Source organism: Octopus bimaculoides, chromosome 26 (assembly GCF_046866305.1).
Source record: "Octopus bimaculoides isolate indiv1 chromosome 26, ASM4686630v1, whole genome shotgun sequence".
NCBI classification, from domain to species: Eukaryota; Metazoa; Mollusca; class Cephalopoda; order Octopoda; family Octopodidae; genus Octopus; species Octopus bimaculoides.
Window position 1 is genome coordinate 15,622,808 of NC_142953.1, and position 19,663 is coordinate 15,642,470.

The window sequence follows — 19,663 nt, forward strand, 5'->3', positions numbered from 1 at the left end:
ATCCACTGAGGAGAACCTTTGACCTGCTAGAAATAGTAGTCAAATTTCCATTAAATCACAATATCATGGAATGAGGGTTCACCAGGAACTAAACAGCAGCAGCCTGCCCCAGGATGAGCATGGCTATAGAACAGCTTGCTCTACCTCATACATTACAGATAGGATTGGCTCCTCAATGGAGGCACCGACCCACAATTTTGAGAGACACGACATATTACTGTGTCAGGATACATTGTGTTGTGTGGTAGTGAGGTGTGTGTGTGTTTGTGTATGTGTGTGTACGTACACAATCATAGGTTGTGGCTTTGAACCTTGAATATGGTGACATATTGTGTCCTTGAGCAAGGTACAGCATTTCTAGTGTACACAGCTGAAAATGGCTCTCAGTTGACTGCTGGGACAGCTCTCTGCTCTTCCAACTGTTACACCTTTGATGTTCTGAGTGAAAAGGTGAGAGTTGATTGAGGAGGGTCTTTGACTGCTCCTGACAAGAAACACACCTTAAACAATTAGATCTTACTCGCAAGTGGCAGTTAAACTCTTGACTCCTTTTAGTATGGTCATCCATCACCTCCCTTAACTCACATGTATCATCAAATGCCCCTCTATTCTTGTCCATCACTCAACTCTAACCACTTTCTACAGTCATCACCTACCTTCTCCTCTTACTAATACTTATCATTGACCACCCCTCATCCCATTCATTATATTCACCCCTCTCACCTCTACCCTATCCAACACTCAACCCACATGCTCTTGCAATCTCTACTCATTCATACTCCCTGCTCTTCTTTCCCTGCTCGCATTCACCTTCTTGTATGTAGAAGGTCCACACAAACACCTCATCACCAATATTTTCTTTATCTCTTCCTAGCTCCACCTTAGTTACTTACAATCTTTCTTCTATAATAATACGAGCAGTTATGTAACTTCTCTCCAGCAAGAAACCTGTTCTGGCCCATTCTTTCATACTTTGACCTGTCATCTCCTAGTATAAAGTTGACTCCCACTCAACTGAAGATTTACTCAGTTGGAAAGGCTCTCTGTCTTCTAAGTTGCCTGGTGACTTCACTAATGTTTGTGACATAAAAGAAAAATAATAATAATAATAAGCATCAGTACACTGTAAAAATGGTTGGCATTAGAAATGGTGTCCACTTCTTGCCTGACGCACTTCTTTGACCAGTCAGATCCTGTCAAACTGCTCAATACAGGCCAGCATTGAAGACGGATATTAAAAGCATATGACGATTGAGAGGGCAAATATACATTTTAAGTTCTAGAGTACATACGTAATTTGTGAAATCCACAACTGGAACAAAGTGAATCTAATCAGCATAAAATGATTTTAAGGCTAAATAGTGCTTGCTTGTTTAACCGTAGGTCAACTCAGCTCTGCTTAGGTAGACAGATGATCCAAGATGTTCTAGATGAATTATTTAGCTATCCTTATTTTTAAGATAAGGTATGATATGAGGGAGATCTGACTACTTTTTCTAGCAGGGTGAGCATTCCCTTCTTGGTTTGTTGACCTTCCAGCATTCAGCAAAGAGAAAATGGTAACTCAGAATGTTTTGATCAACAAGGAAAGAATCTCAGTTATCTTGTGTGTGTGTGTGTGTGTGTGTGTGTATAAATATATATATATATAGTCTGGATCAGATAAGAGAGATAACGACTATAGGTTATGTATGTGTGTATGCTCAGGTGTGTTGTTGATGTTTACTGATGTGAGAGTTAGGCGTTTGTGTATACATGATTATATAATCATATTTATATATATATATATATATATATCATCATATATATATATATATATATATATATATGTATATATACACACACACACGTGTATTTTCAGGTGTATTGTTTATGTTTATTACTAAGGTGTGGGTTGGACGTAAGCAGTATGGTGTGTGTGTGTGGTGAGTGTGGGTGCAGCGCAGCGCAGTGAGTGTGGGTGTAGCGCAGTGAGTGTGGGTGTAGCGCAGTGAATGTAGGTGTAGCGAGTGTGGGTAGCATGTGGAGAGAGTGGGTGGTGCGCGGAGAGTGTGGGTGGTGTTACACCAGCAGGGACTATGTGGCTTACATCAAAATAACAAGGAAGGGTGCAATGGAAATAGAGACATCACACCTCACATTATATCAGGATTCACACACAACAGTACATAACACCTCATACACACATCAGGATATCACACCACACACACACAATAGTACATGATACCTCACACACATACCATAATACACACTTCCTTATACACATACCTCTATTATTTCCATCTCTCCCTTTCTCTCTCTCTCTAACACAATACATAATAGTATGCCATACCTTACATACATCTATCATACCACACACCCACACACCCACACACACACACACCCACACACAATTACACACTTTATATACCTCCATCTATCATATGTCCATCACATACACACTAACTACTACATTACACTTTATATACATACATTCATCACAACAGTACACCATACCTTACATCTATAACACACACACACACACTTGCCTGACCACTTAATGCCACCTCCATATCTCCCACCATCACCCACAGTAACCAAAGAAACATGACAAGAAATAATATATCTTGGTTATAATTACATTCAGATATTTTATATGCATTATACACACATACACTCATGTAAGTGTTCATACATACACAATATAAACTCACATGCATTCACAAACACATACATATATATTTTTTTATTTGTTTCAGCCATTTGACTGCGGTCATGCTGGAGCACCGCCTTTAGTTGAACAAATTGATCCCAGGACTTACGTTTTTGTAAGCCCAGTACTTATTCTATTGCTCTGTTTTGCCAAACCTCTAAGTTACAGAGACATAAACACACCAGCATTGGTTGTAAAACAATGGTATAGGGACAAACACAAACACACAAATACAGAGTGTCCCAAAAGTCACTGATGGGTTTCAAATTTTAATAATTTCCTTAACTTTACAAATGAATGCATGAAACTTCGATACAATATAAAGGACATAATGGAAATTAATAAGCACAAGTCAAATTTTGCAACACCACTACATCACATATGATGTATGACATTGCTTAAACGGCAGTCATTTTCGGCTTCATGTGCCCGTGCTCTTTCCAAAACTTGTACCATAACACCCTTCAAGAGTTTCAGACCCCACTTCTCTGATTTCTCTATTGATGTTCTCCTTCAGTTGCACCAGGGTCTCCGGTTTGTTGACGTAAACCCTCTCTTTCAGGTATCCCCATGAGAAAAAATCTGGGCTAATCAAGTCTGGGGAATGTGAAGGCCAGATGACATTGCTGTAGCGGGAGATTATTCTCTCTCCAAAGGTCTGCTGTAGCAACTGCATTGTTTCTCTTATTAAAAACTGAAACCCATCAGTGAATTTTGGGACACCATATATATCATCATCATCATCATCATCATTGTTTAACGTCTGCTTTCCATGCTAGCATGGGTTGGACGATTTGACTGAGGACTGGTGCAACCGGATGGCAACACCAAGCTCCAATCTAATTTGGCAGAGTTTCTACAGCTGGATGCCCTTCCTAACGCCAACCACTCAGAGTGTAGTGGGTGCTTTTACGTGTCACCCGCACAAAAACGGCCACGCTCGAAATGGTGTCATTTATGTGCCACCCGCACAAGAGCCAGTCCAGGGGCACTGGCAACGATCTCACTTGGCTTGCCGGGTCTTCTCACGCACAGCACATTTCCAAAGGTCTCGGTCAGTAGTCATCGCCTCGGTGAGGCCCAATGTTCGAAGGTCTTGCCTCACCACCTCAGCCCAGGTCTTCCTGGGCCTACCTCTTCCACGGGTTCCCTCAACTGTTAGGGAGTGGCACTTTTTCACGCAGCTATCCTCATTCATTCTCACCACATGTCCAAACCAGCGCAATCGTCTCTCTTGCACACCACAACTGATGCTTCTTATGTTCAGCTTTTCTCCCAAGATACTTACACTCTGATGGGTATGCACATTTACATTACACATCCAGCGGAGCATACTGGCTTCATTCCTTGCGAGCTTACACATGTCCTCAGCTATATATATATATATATATATATATATATACATACATACACATACACGATGAGCTTCTTTCAGTTTCCATCTGCCAAACCCATTTATAAGGCTTTGGTCAGCCCGAGGCTATAGTAGAAGACACTTGCCCCAGGTGCCAAGCAGTGAGACTGAACCCGGAACCATGTGGTTGGGAAGCAAGCATCTTATCACACAGCCACTCCTGCGCTTGTGTATGTATGTATATATATATATATATATATATATATATATATATATAAACCTTTACCCTTTTAATTTGTAATAATTTATATATATATATATATACACACACACACACACACCTACATACATATATACAAACACACATAAATTCATTGATATTTTTACAATGCATTTATTATAGATCCATTTCAGCTAATTTTATCAATCAATTTCACACACAAAGAAGGGCGAGAAGGAGTTGCCAGCAGCCCTTCAGATGAGCCTGAAGACTGCCTCCCCACTCCCATCCAAACTCTCACATGCAAAACCAATTGGTAGAATTGACTGAAACGGATCTATAATACTGTATTGTGTAAATATTAATATACACACTTTTTTGAAAGATATACAAGTATATACTTTTTTTCTATTTATGGATTCTTAGAAACATATATATACATGCATGCATATATATATATATATATATATATATATATATATATATATATATATAAAATATGGTAATTAATCATATATTAATTAATATCGATTAATTACCAGGAGGCCAGCACATCTAAAGAATCAAAGAGATTCAGAAATAGTATCTGCAATCTCAGGGGATTAAGGAACATTTTTATATATAACGTTGACCACTAACGTGGACAATTAATGTGCTAGAAATAGATCACATCTTGTGTCTATTAAGACCTACGTTTTGGTATGCTGCTATATTTCATGTTGAGAACAATTTAGGTCTTAATAGACACAAGATGTGATCTATTTCTAGCACATTAATTGTCCACGTTAGTGGTCAACGTTACATATATATATATATATATATATATATATATATATATATATATATATATATATATATATATACTCACACATTCTAATACTGAGATTACCCTGACTACTCAGAGTTTTACGAATGTTTACTGAACAGCAACAGTTATTTGTAAAACTGACAAGTAACAGTGTAGTCTCAGCGTGTGTGTGTGTGTGTGTGTGTGTTACTCCTACTACTGCATTCAGCTTTTTACTTCTTTATAATCTCAAACATACACACATATATATATACATATCATTCACACGTACATAACATGTCTGTGTGTATATATGTATAAACAAGTATATAATAAGTGTGTGCATGTATATACACACACACACACACAGATATACAACAGAGCTCCTAGCAGTTTTGACAGTCCCGCATTGTTACATCACCAGAGCTGAATCTGTTTCCCACTCCCATAGCATACCACTGGTATGGTGTTGTTCAGATGTTTGCAGAGATAGGACACAATTAATATAAAGCAGTGAAGGAGAGGAGGAAGGTATTTCAAAGAAATCATAATGTCCACGTTGCCTGGCAACCAAGCTACCACTCAAAGACCTTCATTTTGTGACTATTATTCAAGCATACCACATATATTATACATTATATAATACAACCTTCCTTTATATAAGATGCTAAAGCATAATTGCTCATAGGTAGTTGTGTATTTATTGCTAGGTCAGCCCCAACGGTCCCAGGTTTTCTTTTACAAATATAATGCATCTAGAGCTAAAATTACTTAACATAGGCACAGACATGGTTGTGTGGTTAAATTTGCTTTTCAACCATGAGGTTTCAAGTTCAGTCCCACTGTTTGGCACTTTGGGCAAGTGTTTTCTACTACAGCTTCAGACTGACCAAAGCCTTATGAGTGCACGTCCCTCACCTTTTCCGCATCTCCTAGAATAAAGAGGATCTACCCGTCAGGCTCTGTAGTTATGCAAGATGCATAGCAACCTCACTAGTGCAGGTGGCACAAGAAGAAAAAAAAAGCACCTAGTACATGCTGTAGAATGGTTGGCATTAGGTAAGGTATCCAGCCGAAGCAGACACTGGAGCATAATGCAGTCCTTGGAGCAATTGAATCCTATCAAACTGTCTAGCACATGTCAGCATGAACTTGAAATGATGATCGTGAGGTGTGTGTGTGTTGTGTGTGCATGCATATGTACCCTTGTGTTGACATCATATATTGGTTGTAAACAAGCATCACTGTTACACACACATACACAAAATGCATAAGAGCGTCACCATCATGCAAGTGATGTCATTTGTTTCCACCCCTCCATGAAAACATAACAAGCCATGAGGAAATATTACCTTGATTGGTTTGGTGACAGGAAGGGCAGCCAGCCATAGAGAATCTACCTCAACAAATCTCACCTGACCCATGCAAGCATGAAAAAGTGGATATCAAGATGATGACGATGATGATTTTTCCCTATTTAAATCAGTAGGGTATGATTTGAAACAGATTTGGCTGCTGTTTCTAGCAGGTTGTGAGAGTCCACAGAGGCTCTTTTGTTGGGTGGATAGAAACTCACTGCAGACAGCTAAATTATTGACGTACAGCCCAAATGTTTTAATGACATATTCGGAGAGGAGTAGAATCTATGACTAGCCTTCCAATTGTTTTTACAGGGATTTAGTGACTGATAGGAAGAAAGAAGGGACATGTTCTCAAGTTAGGGACCTGGTCTGACTGATTACTAAAAAATAATTAGTTTCACTTACTTTCTTCATTCTGGAGATGATATGCTAAGACTCCGTCTTCGTGTTCAGACCACTTCTGACAAACTGCAATAGTAATAAAAATAACAACGATGATAATGATAACAACAACAATATTGGTTTCAAATTTTGGCACAAGGCCAGCAATTTCTGGGAGGGATAAGTTGATTACATCGACCCCAGTGTTCAGCTGGTACTTATTTTATCAACCCCAAAAGGATGGAAGGCAAAGTTGACCTTGGCAGAATTTGAACTCTGACGTAGGAAATACTGCTATGTATTTTGTCTGTCTTACTAATAATTCTGCCAGCTCACTAGCTTAATGATAATGGTTTCCTATTTAATAATAATCCTTTCTATTATAGGCACAAGGTCAGAAATTTGGGGGAAGGGGATAGTTAATGACATCGACCCCAGTGTTTCACTGGTACTTAATTTATCAACCTTGAAAGGATGAAAGGCAAAGTTGACCTCAGCAGAATTTGACCTCAGAGCATAAAGACGGCATACTAATGATTCTGCTAGCTTGGCGCTTTTCCTATTTAATAATAATAATAATTACAAATAAGAATAATTGCAATAAGGATTACTTTTATTTGCAACAGGGGAATCATATGAAGGGTCATTACAAGGACAGTTTACAATTTGTGTGGGAGGTTTACTTAAAGGATGAGGAGAAAGAAAGAGAAAAGAAAATGGGATCAGAGAATACATAATATACAAAACACATGAGTACATTTAGGATGCAGTCCTGATACCACCCACCAGGACCAATTAGGGAACCCCACAGATCCAGGACCACCCTGACCACCAAGGATCAAGCCCTCACCAAACTGTTGATCTCCAATTCACAGGTGCATACTTAAAACAGGACCATTTACCACAGACATTTTTGCCACATTCACTGCGAAAGAGCACTTGGCTCTCCATTCACTCCTTCCTTTCATCTTATCAATACCTAAAGGATAAAATGGTTGGCCTTGGTATGATTTGAAATTAGAACCTAGGGAGCCAGAAGAAATGCTGCTAAGCATTTTGTCTGACGTGCTAATGAATTTGCTAATTCAAAACCTTAAATAAGAACTAATAATCCTTCCTACAATAGGAACAAGGCCAGAAATGTTAGGGGACAGGGCTTGTTGAACTGCAACTGAAAAAAAGGTTGTGGAGCACTGATCTTGACCACTGCTTTTCAGCCATTTTTCATCTATGGATCACTTTGATTCCTGTCTTATTTTACTGGATACTCAAGAGCCATTTGAAGTTTAAAAAAAAACAAAACATTTTTGTAATTAAATATTATTAAGAATTGCATTAAAAAAAAACATTTTTGTAATTAAATATTATTAGGAATTGCATAAAAAAAAAATGATAGATTTATTACTCTTTTACGCTTTTACTTGTTTCAGTCATTTGACTGTGGCCATGCTGGAGCACCACCTTTTTTAGTCGAGCGAATCAACCCCAGGACTTATTCTTTGTAAGCCTAGTACTTATTCTATCGGTCTCTTTTTGCCGAACCGCTAAGTTACGGGGATGTAAACACACCAGCATCGGTTGTCAAGCGATGTTGGGGGGACAAACACAGACACAGACACACACACACATATATATATATATATATATACATATATATATATATATATATATATATATATATATACACACATATATACGACGGGCTTCTTTCAGTTTCCATCTGCTAAATCCACTCACAAGGCTTTGGTTGGCCCGAGGCTATAGTAGAAGACACCTGCCCAAGGTGCCACGCAGTGGGACTGAACCCGGAACTATGTGTATGGTAAGCATGCTACTTACCACACAGCCACTCCTACCCCTATTGTGCATAATTTTTAACAAAATCTTATATGATCACCAGTTGAGAAACCCTGGTCTTGGGCATGGGTGTAATACTTTCATCTTAAGGCAGTGCTTGATGAAAAAGACAACTACATCACTACCATGCCTACAACTCCACCTTAACGACAGCTAAATCATCAATTACATTAACACCACTATCACAACACTCACAACAATAACAGTAACAACTACTGCAGCAATGTGGAGGTGCAATGGCCCAGTGGTTAGGGCAGCAGACTCGCGGTCATAGGATCACGGTTTCGATTCCCAGACCGGGTGTTGAGTGTTTATTGAGCGAAAACACCTAAAAGCTCCACGTGGCTCCGACAGGGGATGGTGGCGAACCCTGCTGTACTCTTTCACCACAACTTTCTCTCACTCTTACTTCCTGTTTCTGTTGTGCCTGTAATTCAAAGGGTCAGCCTTGTCACACTCTGTGTCACGCTGAATATCCCCGAGAACTACGTTAAGGGTACACGTGTGTGTGGAGTGCTCAGCCACTTGCACGTTAATTTCACGAGCAGGCTGTTCCGTTGAGCGGATCAACTGGAACCCTTGACGTCGTAAGCGACGGAGTGCCAACAACTGCAGCAACACCCCTCACCACCACTACCACCACCACCTTAACCACAGCTAAGTCATTAACTACAATATTAACCACAACTATTCCATTAACCACAGCGTTAATCACACAATCTCAATTATTAACATTATTTACAATCTGACTTGCAGTTAGTATAGAAAGTTACAGATGTTACTGCTTCCTCCCTGCCCCCTAACAATGATGACACATAATTACAGCATTAATTAATGGATTGGTTTAATAAACAGATTAGAGTTATAAACTAAAAGGTAACAGAATAAAATCAACACACATCCACGACATAAATATAAATAGGTTGATTGTTATGGTCATTCAGAGTGACCATTGGTTTTGCACCTACAAAACTCTTATCTGTATAAGTAATTCGTCTGGCAATGTGTGTGTGTGTGTTATTTCTTTACTACCCACAAGGGGCTACACACAGAGGGGACAAACAAGGACAGACAAACGGATTAAGTCGATTATACCGACCCCAGTGCGTAACTGGTACTTATTTGATCGACCCCGAAAGGATGAAAGGCAAAGTCGACCTCGGCGGAATTTGAACTCAGAACGTAGCAGCAGACGAAATACCACTAAGCATTTCGCCCGGCGTGCTAACGTTTCTGCCAGTTCGCCGCCTGTGTGTGTGTATTAGGTTGGTGCATAATTATTGGGGGTTTTTTTTCAACAAATTTTATTTAACAAAAACATCTTTAAATGATTATTCCGGAGCATATTCACCATCTACTTCAATTACTGCTTCCCATTTACTTGGCAGACGGTCAGACTGTCATTTAAAGATGGTTTTGTTAAATATTATTATTGTTTTTGTTGAATAAAATTTGTTAAAAAAAAAGCCGCAATAATTATGCACCAACCCAATATATATATATATATATATATATATATATATATATATATATATATATATATATATGTATATATATATATACAATTAAAAGGGTAAAGGTTTATCAATTTATTAATTTATTAATAAATCAACAATTAATAATTTTTACCAAGCCCTTATGATTAACTTCGAACAGTTAGTTTTCATTTGTTTTTTCTTTTTGTTTTTGCCTTTGTGAGTTACAAGTAATGCTATCTGTTGGAGTCTCAGCTTTTTTAGCTGCTATTTCTGAACTTCGGTATGTGGTGAAGCAAATGTTTGCTGATCCCTTAATTATGTTTATATATATATATATATATATATATATATACGTACACACATACACACAACTACAGGTATATCAAAACCCATGTATTATGTTGTGTGGTATTTGATATACCTGTTTTGTGCCTGTGTTCATATACATGCCACTGGCCACTCCAAGTTATTTTTCATTTTTGTTTAAATTGAATGTTTGTGTGCATACATACATACATGCATGCATACATGCATACACACATACACAGACATACACAAAGAAAGGGGTAAGGAAGAGAGTGAAAAAGACAATATCTTTAGAACTGCTTAGATGTCCAAAAGTAGACCAAACTAAGATTATGTAACAAAGTGTTTAGTCTTGGTGGGAGAGTGAAAGGAAAGGTGAGAGGAGAGATGGGGACTGGAGATGGAAGGAAAGGAAGAGACAGAGGGATAGGAAAGAGATAGAGTAATGAAAAGAGATAAAGGAGATGAGGAAAAGACAAAGAGCTGAAAGAGACAGGAGACGGTGGGGGGGAACCAGGAAGAGTGGTAGAGTGGTAGAGGGAGACGGGGGGGAATCAGGAAGAGCAGAGAAGGGACTTGGAGAAGCAGATAAAAGAGTTGGGGAAGCAGAGAGATCTTCGGAGGGAGCCGGTGGGGGGGGGGACAAGCTAGGGAAGCGGGTGGAGGTGGAGGTGGACGGAAGCACAAAAGAGACGGGAGGCGGGTGGGAGTGAGGGAAGAAACTAGAACCATGGAGACGGGGCGGAGTAGGGAGCCGGTGAACCCAAGACAAACAGAGTGGCGGTAGTGGTGGTGGAGACAGGGTAAACCAAAAAGGAGCCGCACGGCGACGACGGCAGCAGCAGCAGTCAATATGTTAAACCTGTGTTTTGTTGTATTAAATGAAATAGTCAACAAAAGAAGCGTTGTTTTAATCGGGTCAAGTTGTTCTGACTAACCTCCACCCCAGACATTTTGTTAAAGCTCCTCCTCCTCCTCCTCTAATAATTTCTTATACTGTCTTTCCATTTTGACGAATATTGGTTTCAAATTTTGGCACAAGGCCAGTAAGTTCAGGGGAGGGGTTAAGTCGATTACACCGATCCCACTGCTTGACTGGTACTTTATTTCATTGAGCCGAAAAGGATGAAAAGCAACGTTGACCTCAGAGGAATTTGAACTCAGAACGTAAGGACAGACGAAATGCCACAAAGCATTTTGCCCGGATTGCTAACGATTCTGCAAGCTCGCTACCTTATTTTGACGAATATTCACGTATTTTTTTGAGGAATTACAACCTATGGCTACAGAAATACCAAACCACCCTCACCAAGGTGTGGACTCTTCACCAGGAAGTGTAATCTTCTGGACGGTCAATCGACCTGCCTAAGGAAAATAGAAGTGAAGCTAATCCTTAGCCCCATCACATCCATTCATACCTGCTGTCTATAAATAAATGAATTAAAATAAAATAGGAGCAGGTGTGGCTGTGTGATAAGAAATTTGCTTCCCAACCACATGGTTCTGGTTTCAGTCCCACTGCCTGGTACCTTCGGCAATTGTTTTCTATTATAGCTCCGGAACGACTGAAGCCTCGCAAGTAGACTTGGCATATGGAAACTGAATGAAGCCTGTCGTATATGCGCATGTGGGTGTTGGGTCTGTCCCCTACCGCTTGATAACCGGAGTTGGTTTATTTACGTCATAGTAACTAGCAGTTCGGTAAAAAGAGATGAGTACTGGGACTGATTTGTTCAACTTCAACCATTCAAAGCGGTGCCTTAGCATGGCCGCAGATCAATGACTGAAACAAGTGAAATAAAATGAACAAAGAAAATAGGAAGAACACAAAGTATCAAAGATGACGTTAAAAAAGGTGCTAGTAGTGTATGCGGTCGACAACGTTGCCGAACAGTATAGCCAGGGTTATCTACCTTAAACGTTGAGTTTGTAAAGGAAACCAGTTTTTTCATTATACGAACATGAACAACAAATTTAACTGCAAGCTGAGCCTGAGTGAGATTTTAGAACGAATATTTTTCTTTGTTATGGATATACCCATGAACACAGCAGTGACTCTAACAGGAAAATCTAAAAATACAATAACTGACAGGTAAATATGTGCCAAGAGGTGTGTGGAGCCATAGTTTATCATGTACGACGAGAGAAGATGGTTGGAACACACGATTACCTCATTCAGATCGACGAGGCAAAATTTGCTGGTCGACGAAAATACAATTGAGGAAGAATGTTGAATGGTGACAACGCTCCTCTCTTCGAAGACAGTGATGCAGAACAACGAAACACTAGGAACCATGGACGTAGAATTGATCGGCCGTGGGCTTTTGGTCTCAAACAAGGCTCAGACTGACGATACGTTTGTGTGTAACGGCGTGACGGGAACAGTCTGATCCTAATTATTGAAAGAGAATGTTAAAAAGGTTCAATAATTCATTCAGATGAGTGGCCCGCTTATAATAATTTAAATGCCATAGGTTATCGCCATCTGACAGTGAACCATCAACGACATTGTGGATCCAGTGACCGGAGCACACACTCAAGCCCACCCCAGATGAGATGTTGCCGATTAGCAGACACGTTAGAATGCTGGTGCAAAGAGCGATATTTCTTTCACCTTAGTACGTTCTGAGTTCAAATCTAGCTGAAGTTACATTTGACTTTCATCCTTCCAACCAGAGTCGATAAAATAAAGTACCAGTCGTACTGGGGCCAACGTAACCGACCAACAACCTTGCCTTATGCCAAAATTAGGAATAATAATAGATTTACTAGACCGAGACTAACCTGGGGCCAAACCACCTCCATTTTCGCTCCTGTTGGCAGCAATATGACGGCCATTTATGTTCCCAAACCTGTAACACTCAAATTAAGACCTACTTCTTACCACAGTTATCCTAGGTCTCAGATCATTTTAATGAACGAAGAAACCTGTATATGATCACTGAATATGTTAGAGAGAACAGCTTAATGCCTCTATAGCCACCGTATTTATTCCTATACAAAACACATTCCTAATTTAGTGTTAAATCACGGTACAAAGTTCTCTCCATATTCAAACTTGAAATCAGCTTTAACCTGTGTAGAAGTTACACCTCAGGTTTTTCAGTTAAAAATCAATTATAAAATTGTGTGAATTATATATACGCTATTAAATACGGGACATCTTGCCGCCTTAACTAAAGAAAGGATACATTAGATAATGTAAATCTCAACACAGCTCTAAAAGGATGGTCACAGGCCGGTAGGGTCAGAGTCGACAAGGGCTGACCAAGAATCATCAGTTTGCTCCCAACGTAGTTACCTCCCCTCTAACAAAGGCCAGCGAGCGAATTTTGTGTGGTCGCTAGAAATAGCAGCCCACACAATATTTTTTTCTTTTTATTGGTAAGGAGAGTAGCATACGTTAGATAACGTAGTCGTAGATGCCGTATGCTCGAATGAAAAAAAAAAAAAGGATGACCAGAGGTCTGCTGGATGAAGGCTGATCTGGTGCTAAACAACAATATTTTTCCACGGTTGTCCAGCTTCCTCCAATATCAACAACCACCACCACCACATTCGTCTTCCCTTCTCTTACACAGCACTGGACTTTCTAAAAATAATGAGTTATGTCATACAGCGTACTGTAAGCAATTTTTGGTTAAGTTTGCGATAATTTGGCTTGTTTTTAATATTACATTATCAGAAGGCGGCGAGCTGGCAAATTCGTAAGCACTTCGTCCGTCTTCGGGAGATCGATTTTACTTTTCATCCTTTTCGAAGTCCTCCAACAAAGTTGCTGATCTAATGCAAAAATCTGAAACCAATAGTTTTTAAATTAGTAATTATATCTTGCTCACCTGGCTCCCTAGTTTATAGAGCTAGGTCTCCTAATCGTAATACATATTAGAAGCGGGGCAATTTATAAACACAAGTAAATACGGTGTGTCAAGTGAAGACAGCAATGAAAGTTAGAAATATGTGCTCGGTTACTTCACGGAATAAAGCAGGAAAAAAAAAAGGCTAGAAAAGTGAACATTGAGTCATAGAGAGGAAACGGTGTATAGGTACGACTGGAGTAGTGTTGGTGAATTTCAAGAAGCTTATAACGCCTAATTGATGGTTTTTTATTTTTTGAGAGAGAGAGCCAAAGGAGTTGAGGATTTTGTTACCAAGACAACAGAGATAAGAATCTTTTAAACATTTCCTCCCACCCAACTTACATAAATTAGTTACATAACTTATTTCATTCAACAGCTGACCAAGATATTACACTGAATTCACGTTCTAAATGTAAACACACAAGGAAAGAAAAGGTACGAGGGAGAAATATATATATATATGTATACACACACACACACACACATTAATATCTTCTGAGTGAATTTGGTAGATGAAAACTGTGTTGAAGCCCGTCATATATATATATGTGTCTTTGTTTGTCCCCCACCTCAACATTTGACAACCGGTGTTGGTTTGTTTACGTAACTTAGTGATTCTGCTGACAGGAACTGATAGAATAAGTATCAGACTTTGGCATTGGGGTCAATTTGTTCGACTAAACCCTTCAAAGTGGTGCTCCAGCATGGCTACAGTCCAATGGCAAACAAGAAAAATGTGAGATGTAATCAAAGCAGCATCCACAAAACTATAAACATATCTGTCCTCCGTTATTCTTTATATCTGTAGAGTGTAATTCGAGTAATATTTGACTACTGTTTCTAGCATCCATAACACCAGTAATACAGTGAGGAGGAGTCAATCGATCATACCCTTGTTCACAAACTCATAACGAGTTTAATTAACAAAAAATAACGTATCTAATTAAAAAAGAACCCCCCCCCCATTTTTCCGTATAATCGAAATTGAATTGATGTATCAGAATAAGGGAGATAACTATTAATGCAAATATAAATTATCTCCCTTGGATAAGTAACTTTTTTTTTGTTATATATAAAATATAGAAATAGATTTTACGCACAAAAACCTATACTGATAAGAAGAGACAGAGAGAGGGCGGAAGATAGCAGAATCAATGAATAAAATACATTACAGTGTATAAATAGTTACGACAGTTTATATTCCGAGTTCAATTCCTGCAGGAGCTGGGCCGTCGCTAATCCCCTGCAACCACTGCGTGCGCTTGGGAGCCTATGCGGTTGAGGGACCCCATGTGAAGATCAAAGTACGTAGATGAGTCATCTATTTACTTTGGTTAAGATGTTGAACAAGAATTAAACTATCGATATTAACTGAAAATTTCAAGAAATAAAATGGTAATACACTATACTAGTAAAAGTTCTTGTAAAAATATTGCATTGTACCACGAACGTTCTCTAGGATAACGTGAAATATTGAACTTCAGATAGAATATAGTAAAATATGCTATGAATAATAAAAGGTGCGTAGATCATGAATTTTGATTGAAGGGATTGGGGCCTCGAAATAAAAGGTTGCAGGGGGCCTCTAAAGTCAAGAAACGCGCCTGTGAAGGAGTAGGTGAAATACATGCCAGTCACGTACTGTGTATGATTTCATCCACAGAAATTTTCTTTAACGTTGTAAAAATATTTATCCTGATATTTCTGGCTAGAATTTGTCTAAAGATTGAACTCATAAAATTAACGCGTTTACCACGAAACAACAATCTGCTGAGCTAACCAATTAACTATGTGACTGACACACACACACACACACAGACACGCACACTGTTTTAACGTCTATCTCTCCACGTTCGCATGGGTCGGACGGAATTTGTAGGGAAATCTACGCCAGGATGCCCTTCTGTCGCCAATCTTCACCGGTTTCCAAGTAAGGTAAATCTGTCCCCGTGGTCAGACACGTTTAAGAATGACTAGAAACGAAGGATACAGTTCGCATGACGGTGATACGCGTTCACAAATATCATGCGATGACAAAACATGGAGACACGAACACGCGAGCTCGCGCGCGCACACACACACACACACACACACACACACGTACATACTGAAGGCTTCATTCCGTTTCCACCTGCAAACTTCTCGCAAGGCTTTGATCGCCACAGGGTGACATTTGCCCAAGATGTAAAGCAGAGGGACTGAACTCGAAACCATATGGTTGAGAAGTAAACTTCTTAATCACACACACAGTCTAAAATCATTGGTGACATTATATTAGTAATGACTGAAGAAGTGTGTGTGTGTGTGTATACACACACAACAAATCTACCCATAATTCAAACTAATTCTCCTCTCCCACCTCACCACACTACCCAGACACCCTGTCTCCACTGGGACACTTCAGTTTAATTAAAAATCACAAACACTTCTACCCATATATACACAGTATGATGTAAACAATGACTACACAAACACACGTGCGTGTGTGTATGTATATATATATATATATATATATATATATATACACACACACACACACACACACACACAGAGAGGTGGGGAGAGAGAGACAGAGATAGCAGGGTGGAAAGAGGTAGCAGAGAAAAACAGTAAAGTCTCCCTAATACAAAAGGTGACGGCGACGACAACTTAGGCCAACATTATTAGTCCTTGTTATTGTAACATGTCATTCTTCAAATTTGTATCACACAAGTGGTGGTAGTACTATTGTCACTACCACCACTGCTCCTGCACCACCACGCCATTAACTCCACTACTACCAATACAGCCACACCGCCACCATCATCACATTATTTCCACTACCGTAAAGGCGTGTGGCTTAGTGCTTTGGGCATTCGACTCACAATCATAAGGTCGTGAGTTCGATTCCCGGCAGCGCATTGTGTCCTTGGGAAGACTATTTTTTCATTGCTCCGGTCAACTCAGCTAGAAAATATGAATTGTACCTGTAATTCAAGGGGTCAACCCTGTCACATTTTGTGAGACGCTAATCTCCCTAAGAACTACGTCAAGATTACACATATCTGTGGAGTGCTCAGCCACTTTGCACATTTATTTCAGGAGCAGGCTTTTCCGTTGAACTGGAACCCTCGTCGTCATAACCGACGGAGAGCCACTTTTTTTTCTTTCCAACCAGCAATAATCACTACTGCACAGTTTCTACTACTCTCACTACAACCCCTATCATCATTCTTACCATCCCTCCACCAGATCATCATAGCGACATCAAGCAACATTATCACCACCAACATCAAACTACCACCAATATCATTCCACAAAGGTAATGTAATCTGTGAGTGAAACTATCACCACAACATCACCACCACCACCACCACCACCACTACCACAGTACTGCAGCGATAACGTGACGTCTGTGAAACAACCAACTCCGATTTCAATATTTTATCTTGCTGCTGGTTTCAGTAAGTCTGCAGCACTGCCATTGGTGAGTTTGAGTCAAGACAAAGCGATCCGGGTACTTGTTCTATTGTTCACTTTTGCTGAACTGCTAAGTCACAGGGACGTAGCCAAACAAGCACTGGGTTTTAAAATGGTAGAAACACACACACAGAGGGTTTCCACACAGTTTCTGACTAGCAAATTCATTCACAATGTATTGATTGCATGGGGGCTATGATAGAAGATACTTACCCAGAGTGCTGTGCGGTGGGACTGAACCTGAAACGTAGTTGCAAGACAAGCTTCTTAACCACACGGTTGTGCCTAATAAACATTAGCTGCTTATTCAGAAAACATTACACTATTTCTTGGTACATTTGTTCATATTTGGATTAAATACTATCTAAATGCTAAAGGGAATCCTTTGAATCATGCTATGTCCATATTCTCTCTTTCTCAACACACACACACAAACGTATACTCACACACACAGACATATATTCATATATATATACAAATACGTAAGCAGTGTTTCCGAAGGTGTCATATTGTTGATGTTCTTGTCAACTCTCAGCAACAAAAGAGATTTAACAGAACAGCTGACATTAAACTTGGTTGATATATGGAGACAGGGACATGGCAGAAGAGAGAGATGTGTGTGTGTGTGTCACAACAAGAACAGATAAGCTTGTAGGAAATGTCACATCTGAAATCTGATTAAATATCATCGAAATATGACTGAGTAACACATATGGGTGAATACCACTTAGCTATGAGTGAGCACCACCTTAACTTTGAGTGCCACTTTAACCATGACTGAACACAGCTAATTACAGGAGAGTATCACCTAACAATGAGGAAAGTACCACCTAACCATTGGTGAGTAGCACTTAACTATAAGAGAGTACCACCCAACGATGGGAGAGCAGTTTTGAGGGGCAGGTTTTTAGTCAATACTATCAAGCCTAAGACTTGAAAGAATGAAAAGCAAAATGGACATTGGTGGACATCTTTAAACAGTTCTAGCAGCTTAATAATAATAATAATAATAATAATAATAATATTTTTTTAGTTTATATAAAGGACTGGTAACTCAGCAGAAATGTAATAGATAGAGAGATGAATAATAATAATAATAATAATAATGATAATAATAAATCCAAATTTTGGCACAAGGCCAGCAATTCCAGGGCATGCGGTAAGTTGATTACACCAACCCCCAATGTTCAACTGGTACTTATTTTATTGACCCCTAAAAGGATGAAAAGCAAAACCGATCATGGTGGAATTTGAATTGAAAATGTAAAGATGGATGAAATTTTGCTAAGCATTCTAATGATTCTGCCAGCATGTCACCTTAGTAATAATAACAATGGGTTTTCAAATTTTGGCACAAGGCCAGCAGTTCTGAGGAGAGGGGGCAAGTCAGTTACACTGTACTTTATTGAATGGTACTTTTTATTTTATTAACCCTAAAAGAGTAAATGGCAAAGTTGACCGCAGCAGGATTTGAACACAAAATATATATAGAGCCAGAAGAAACACCATGAAGAATTTTGTCCTTCACACTATTCTGTCAACTTAAAGCAATAATAATAATTATCCATTCTGCTATAGCCACAAGACCTGAATTTTTGGGGGTATGGGTTTAGTCAATTACATCGATCCCAGTATACAACTGGGATTTATTTTATCAACCCTGAAAGGATGAAAAGCAAAATCAATCCTTGCAGAGTTTGAACTCAGAACATAAAGAGTAAGAAGAAATGCTGTTAAGTATTTTGTCTGGTGTGCTAATGGTTCTGCCAGCTTGATGGCTTAATAATAATAATAATAATAATAATAATAATAATAATAATAATAATAACAATAACAATAATAATAATCCTTTCTATTAAAGGTACAAAGTCTGAAATTTGCTGGGAGGGACCTAATTGATTACACTGA

The 19,663-nt window shown here is 39.1% G+C and overlaps 1 protein-coding gene across 5 annotated transcripts in view; it reads right to left on the reverse strand.

Annotated features, from left to right (window-relative positions):
• Window positions 1–19,663, reverse strand: part of LOC106880530 (uncharacterized) — a 167,516-nt gene that overhangs the window by 50,667 nt on the left and 97,186 nt on the right. For all 5 annotated transcript variants that reach the window (XM_089342485.1, XM_089342486.1, XM_089342484.1 and 2 more), the window contains exon 2: window positions 6,820–6,882. In XM_089342485.1, the coding sequence (XP_089198611.1) occupies window positions 6,820–6,882 (63 nt within the window). The remainder of the gene's footprint in view (window positions 1–6,819; window positions 6,883–19,663) is intronic.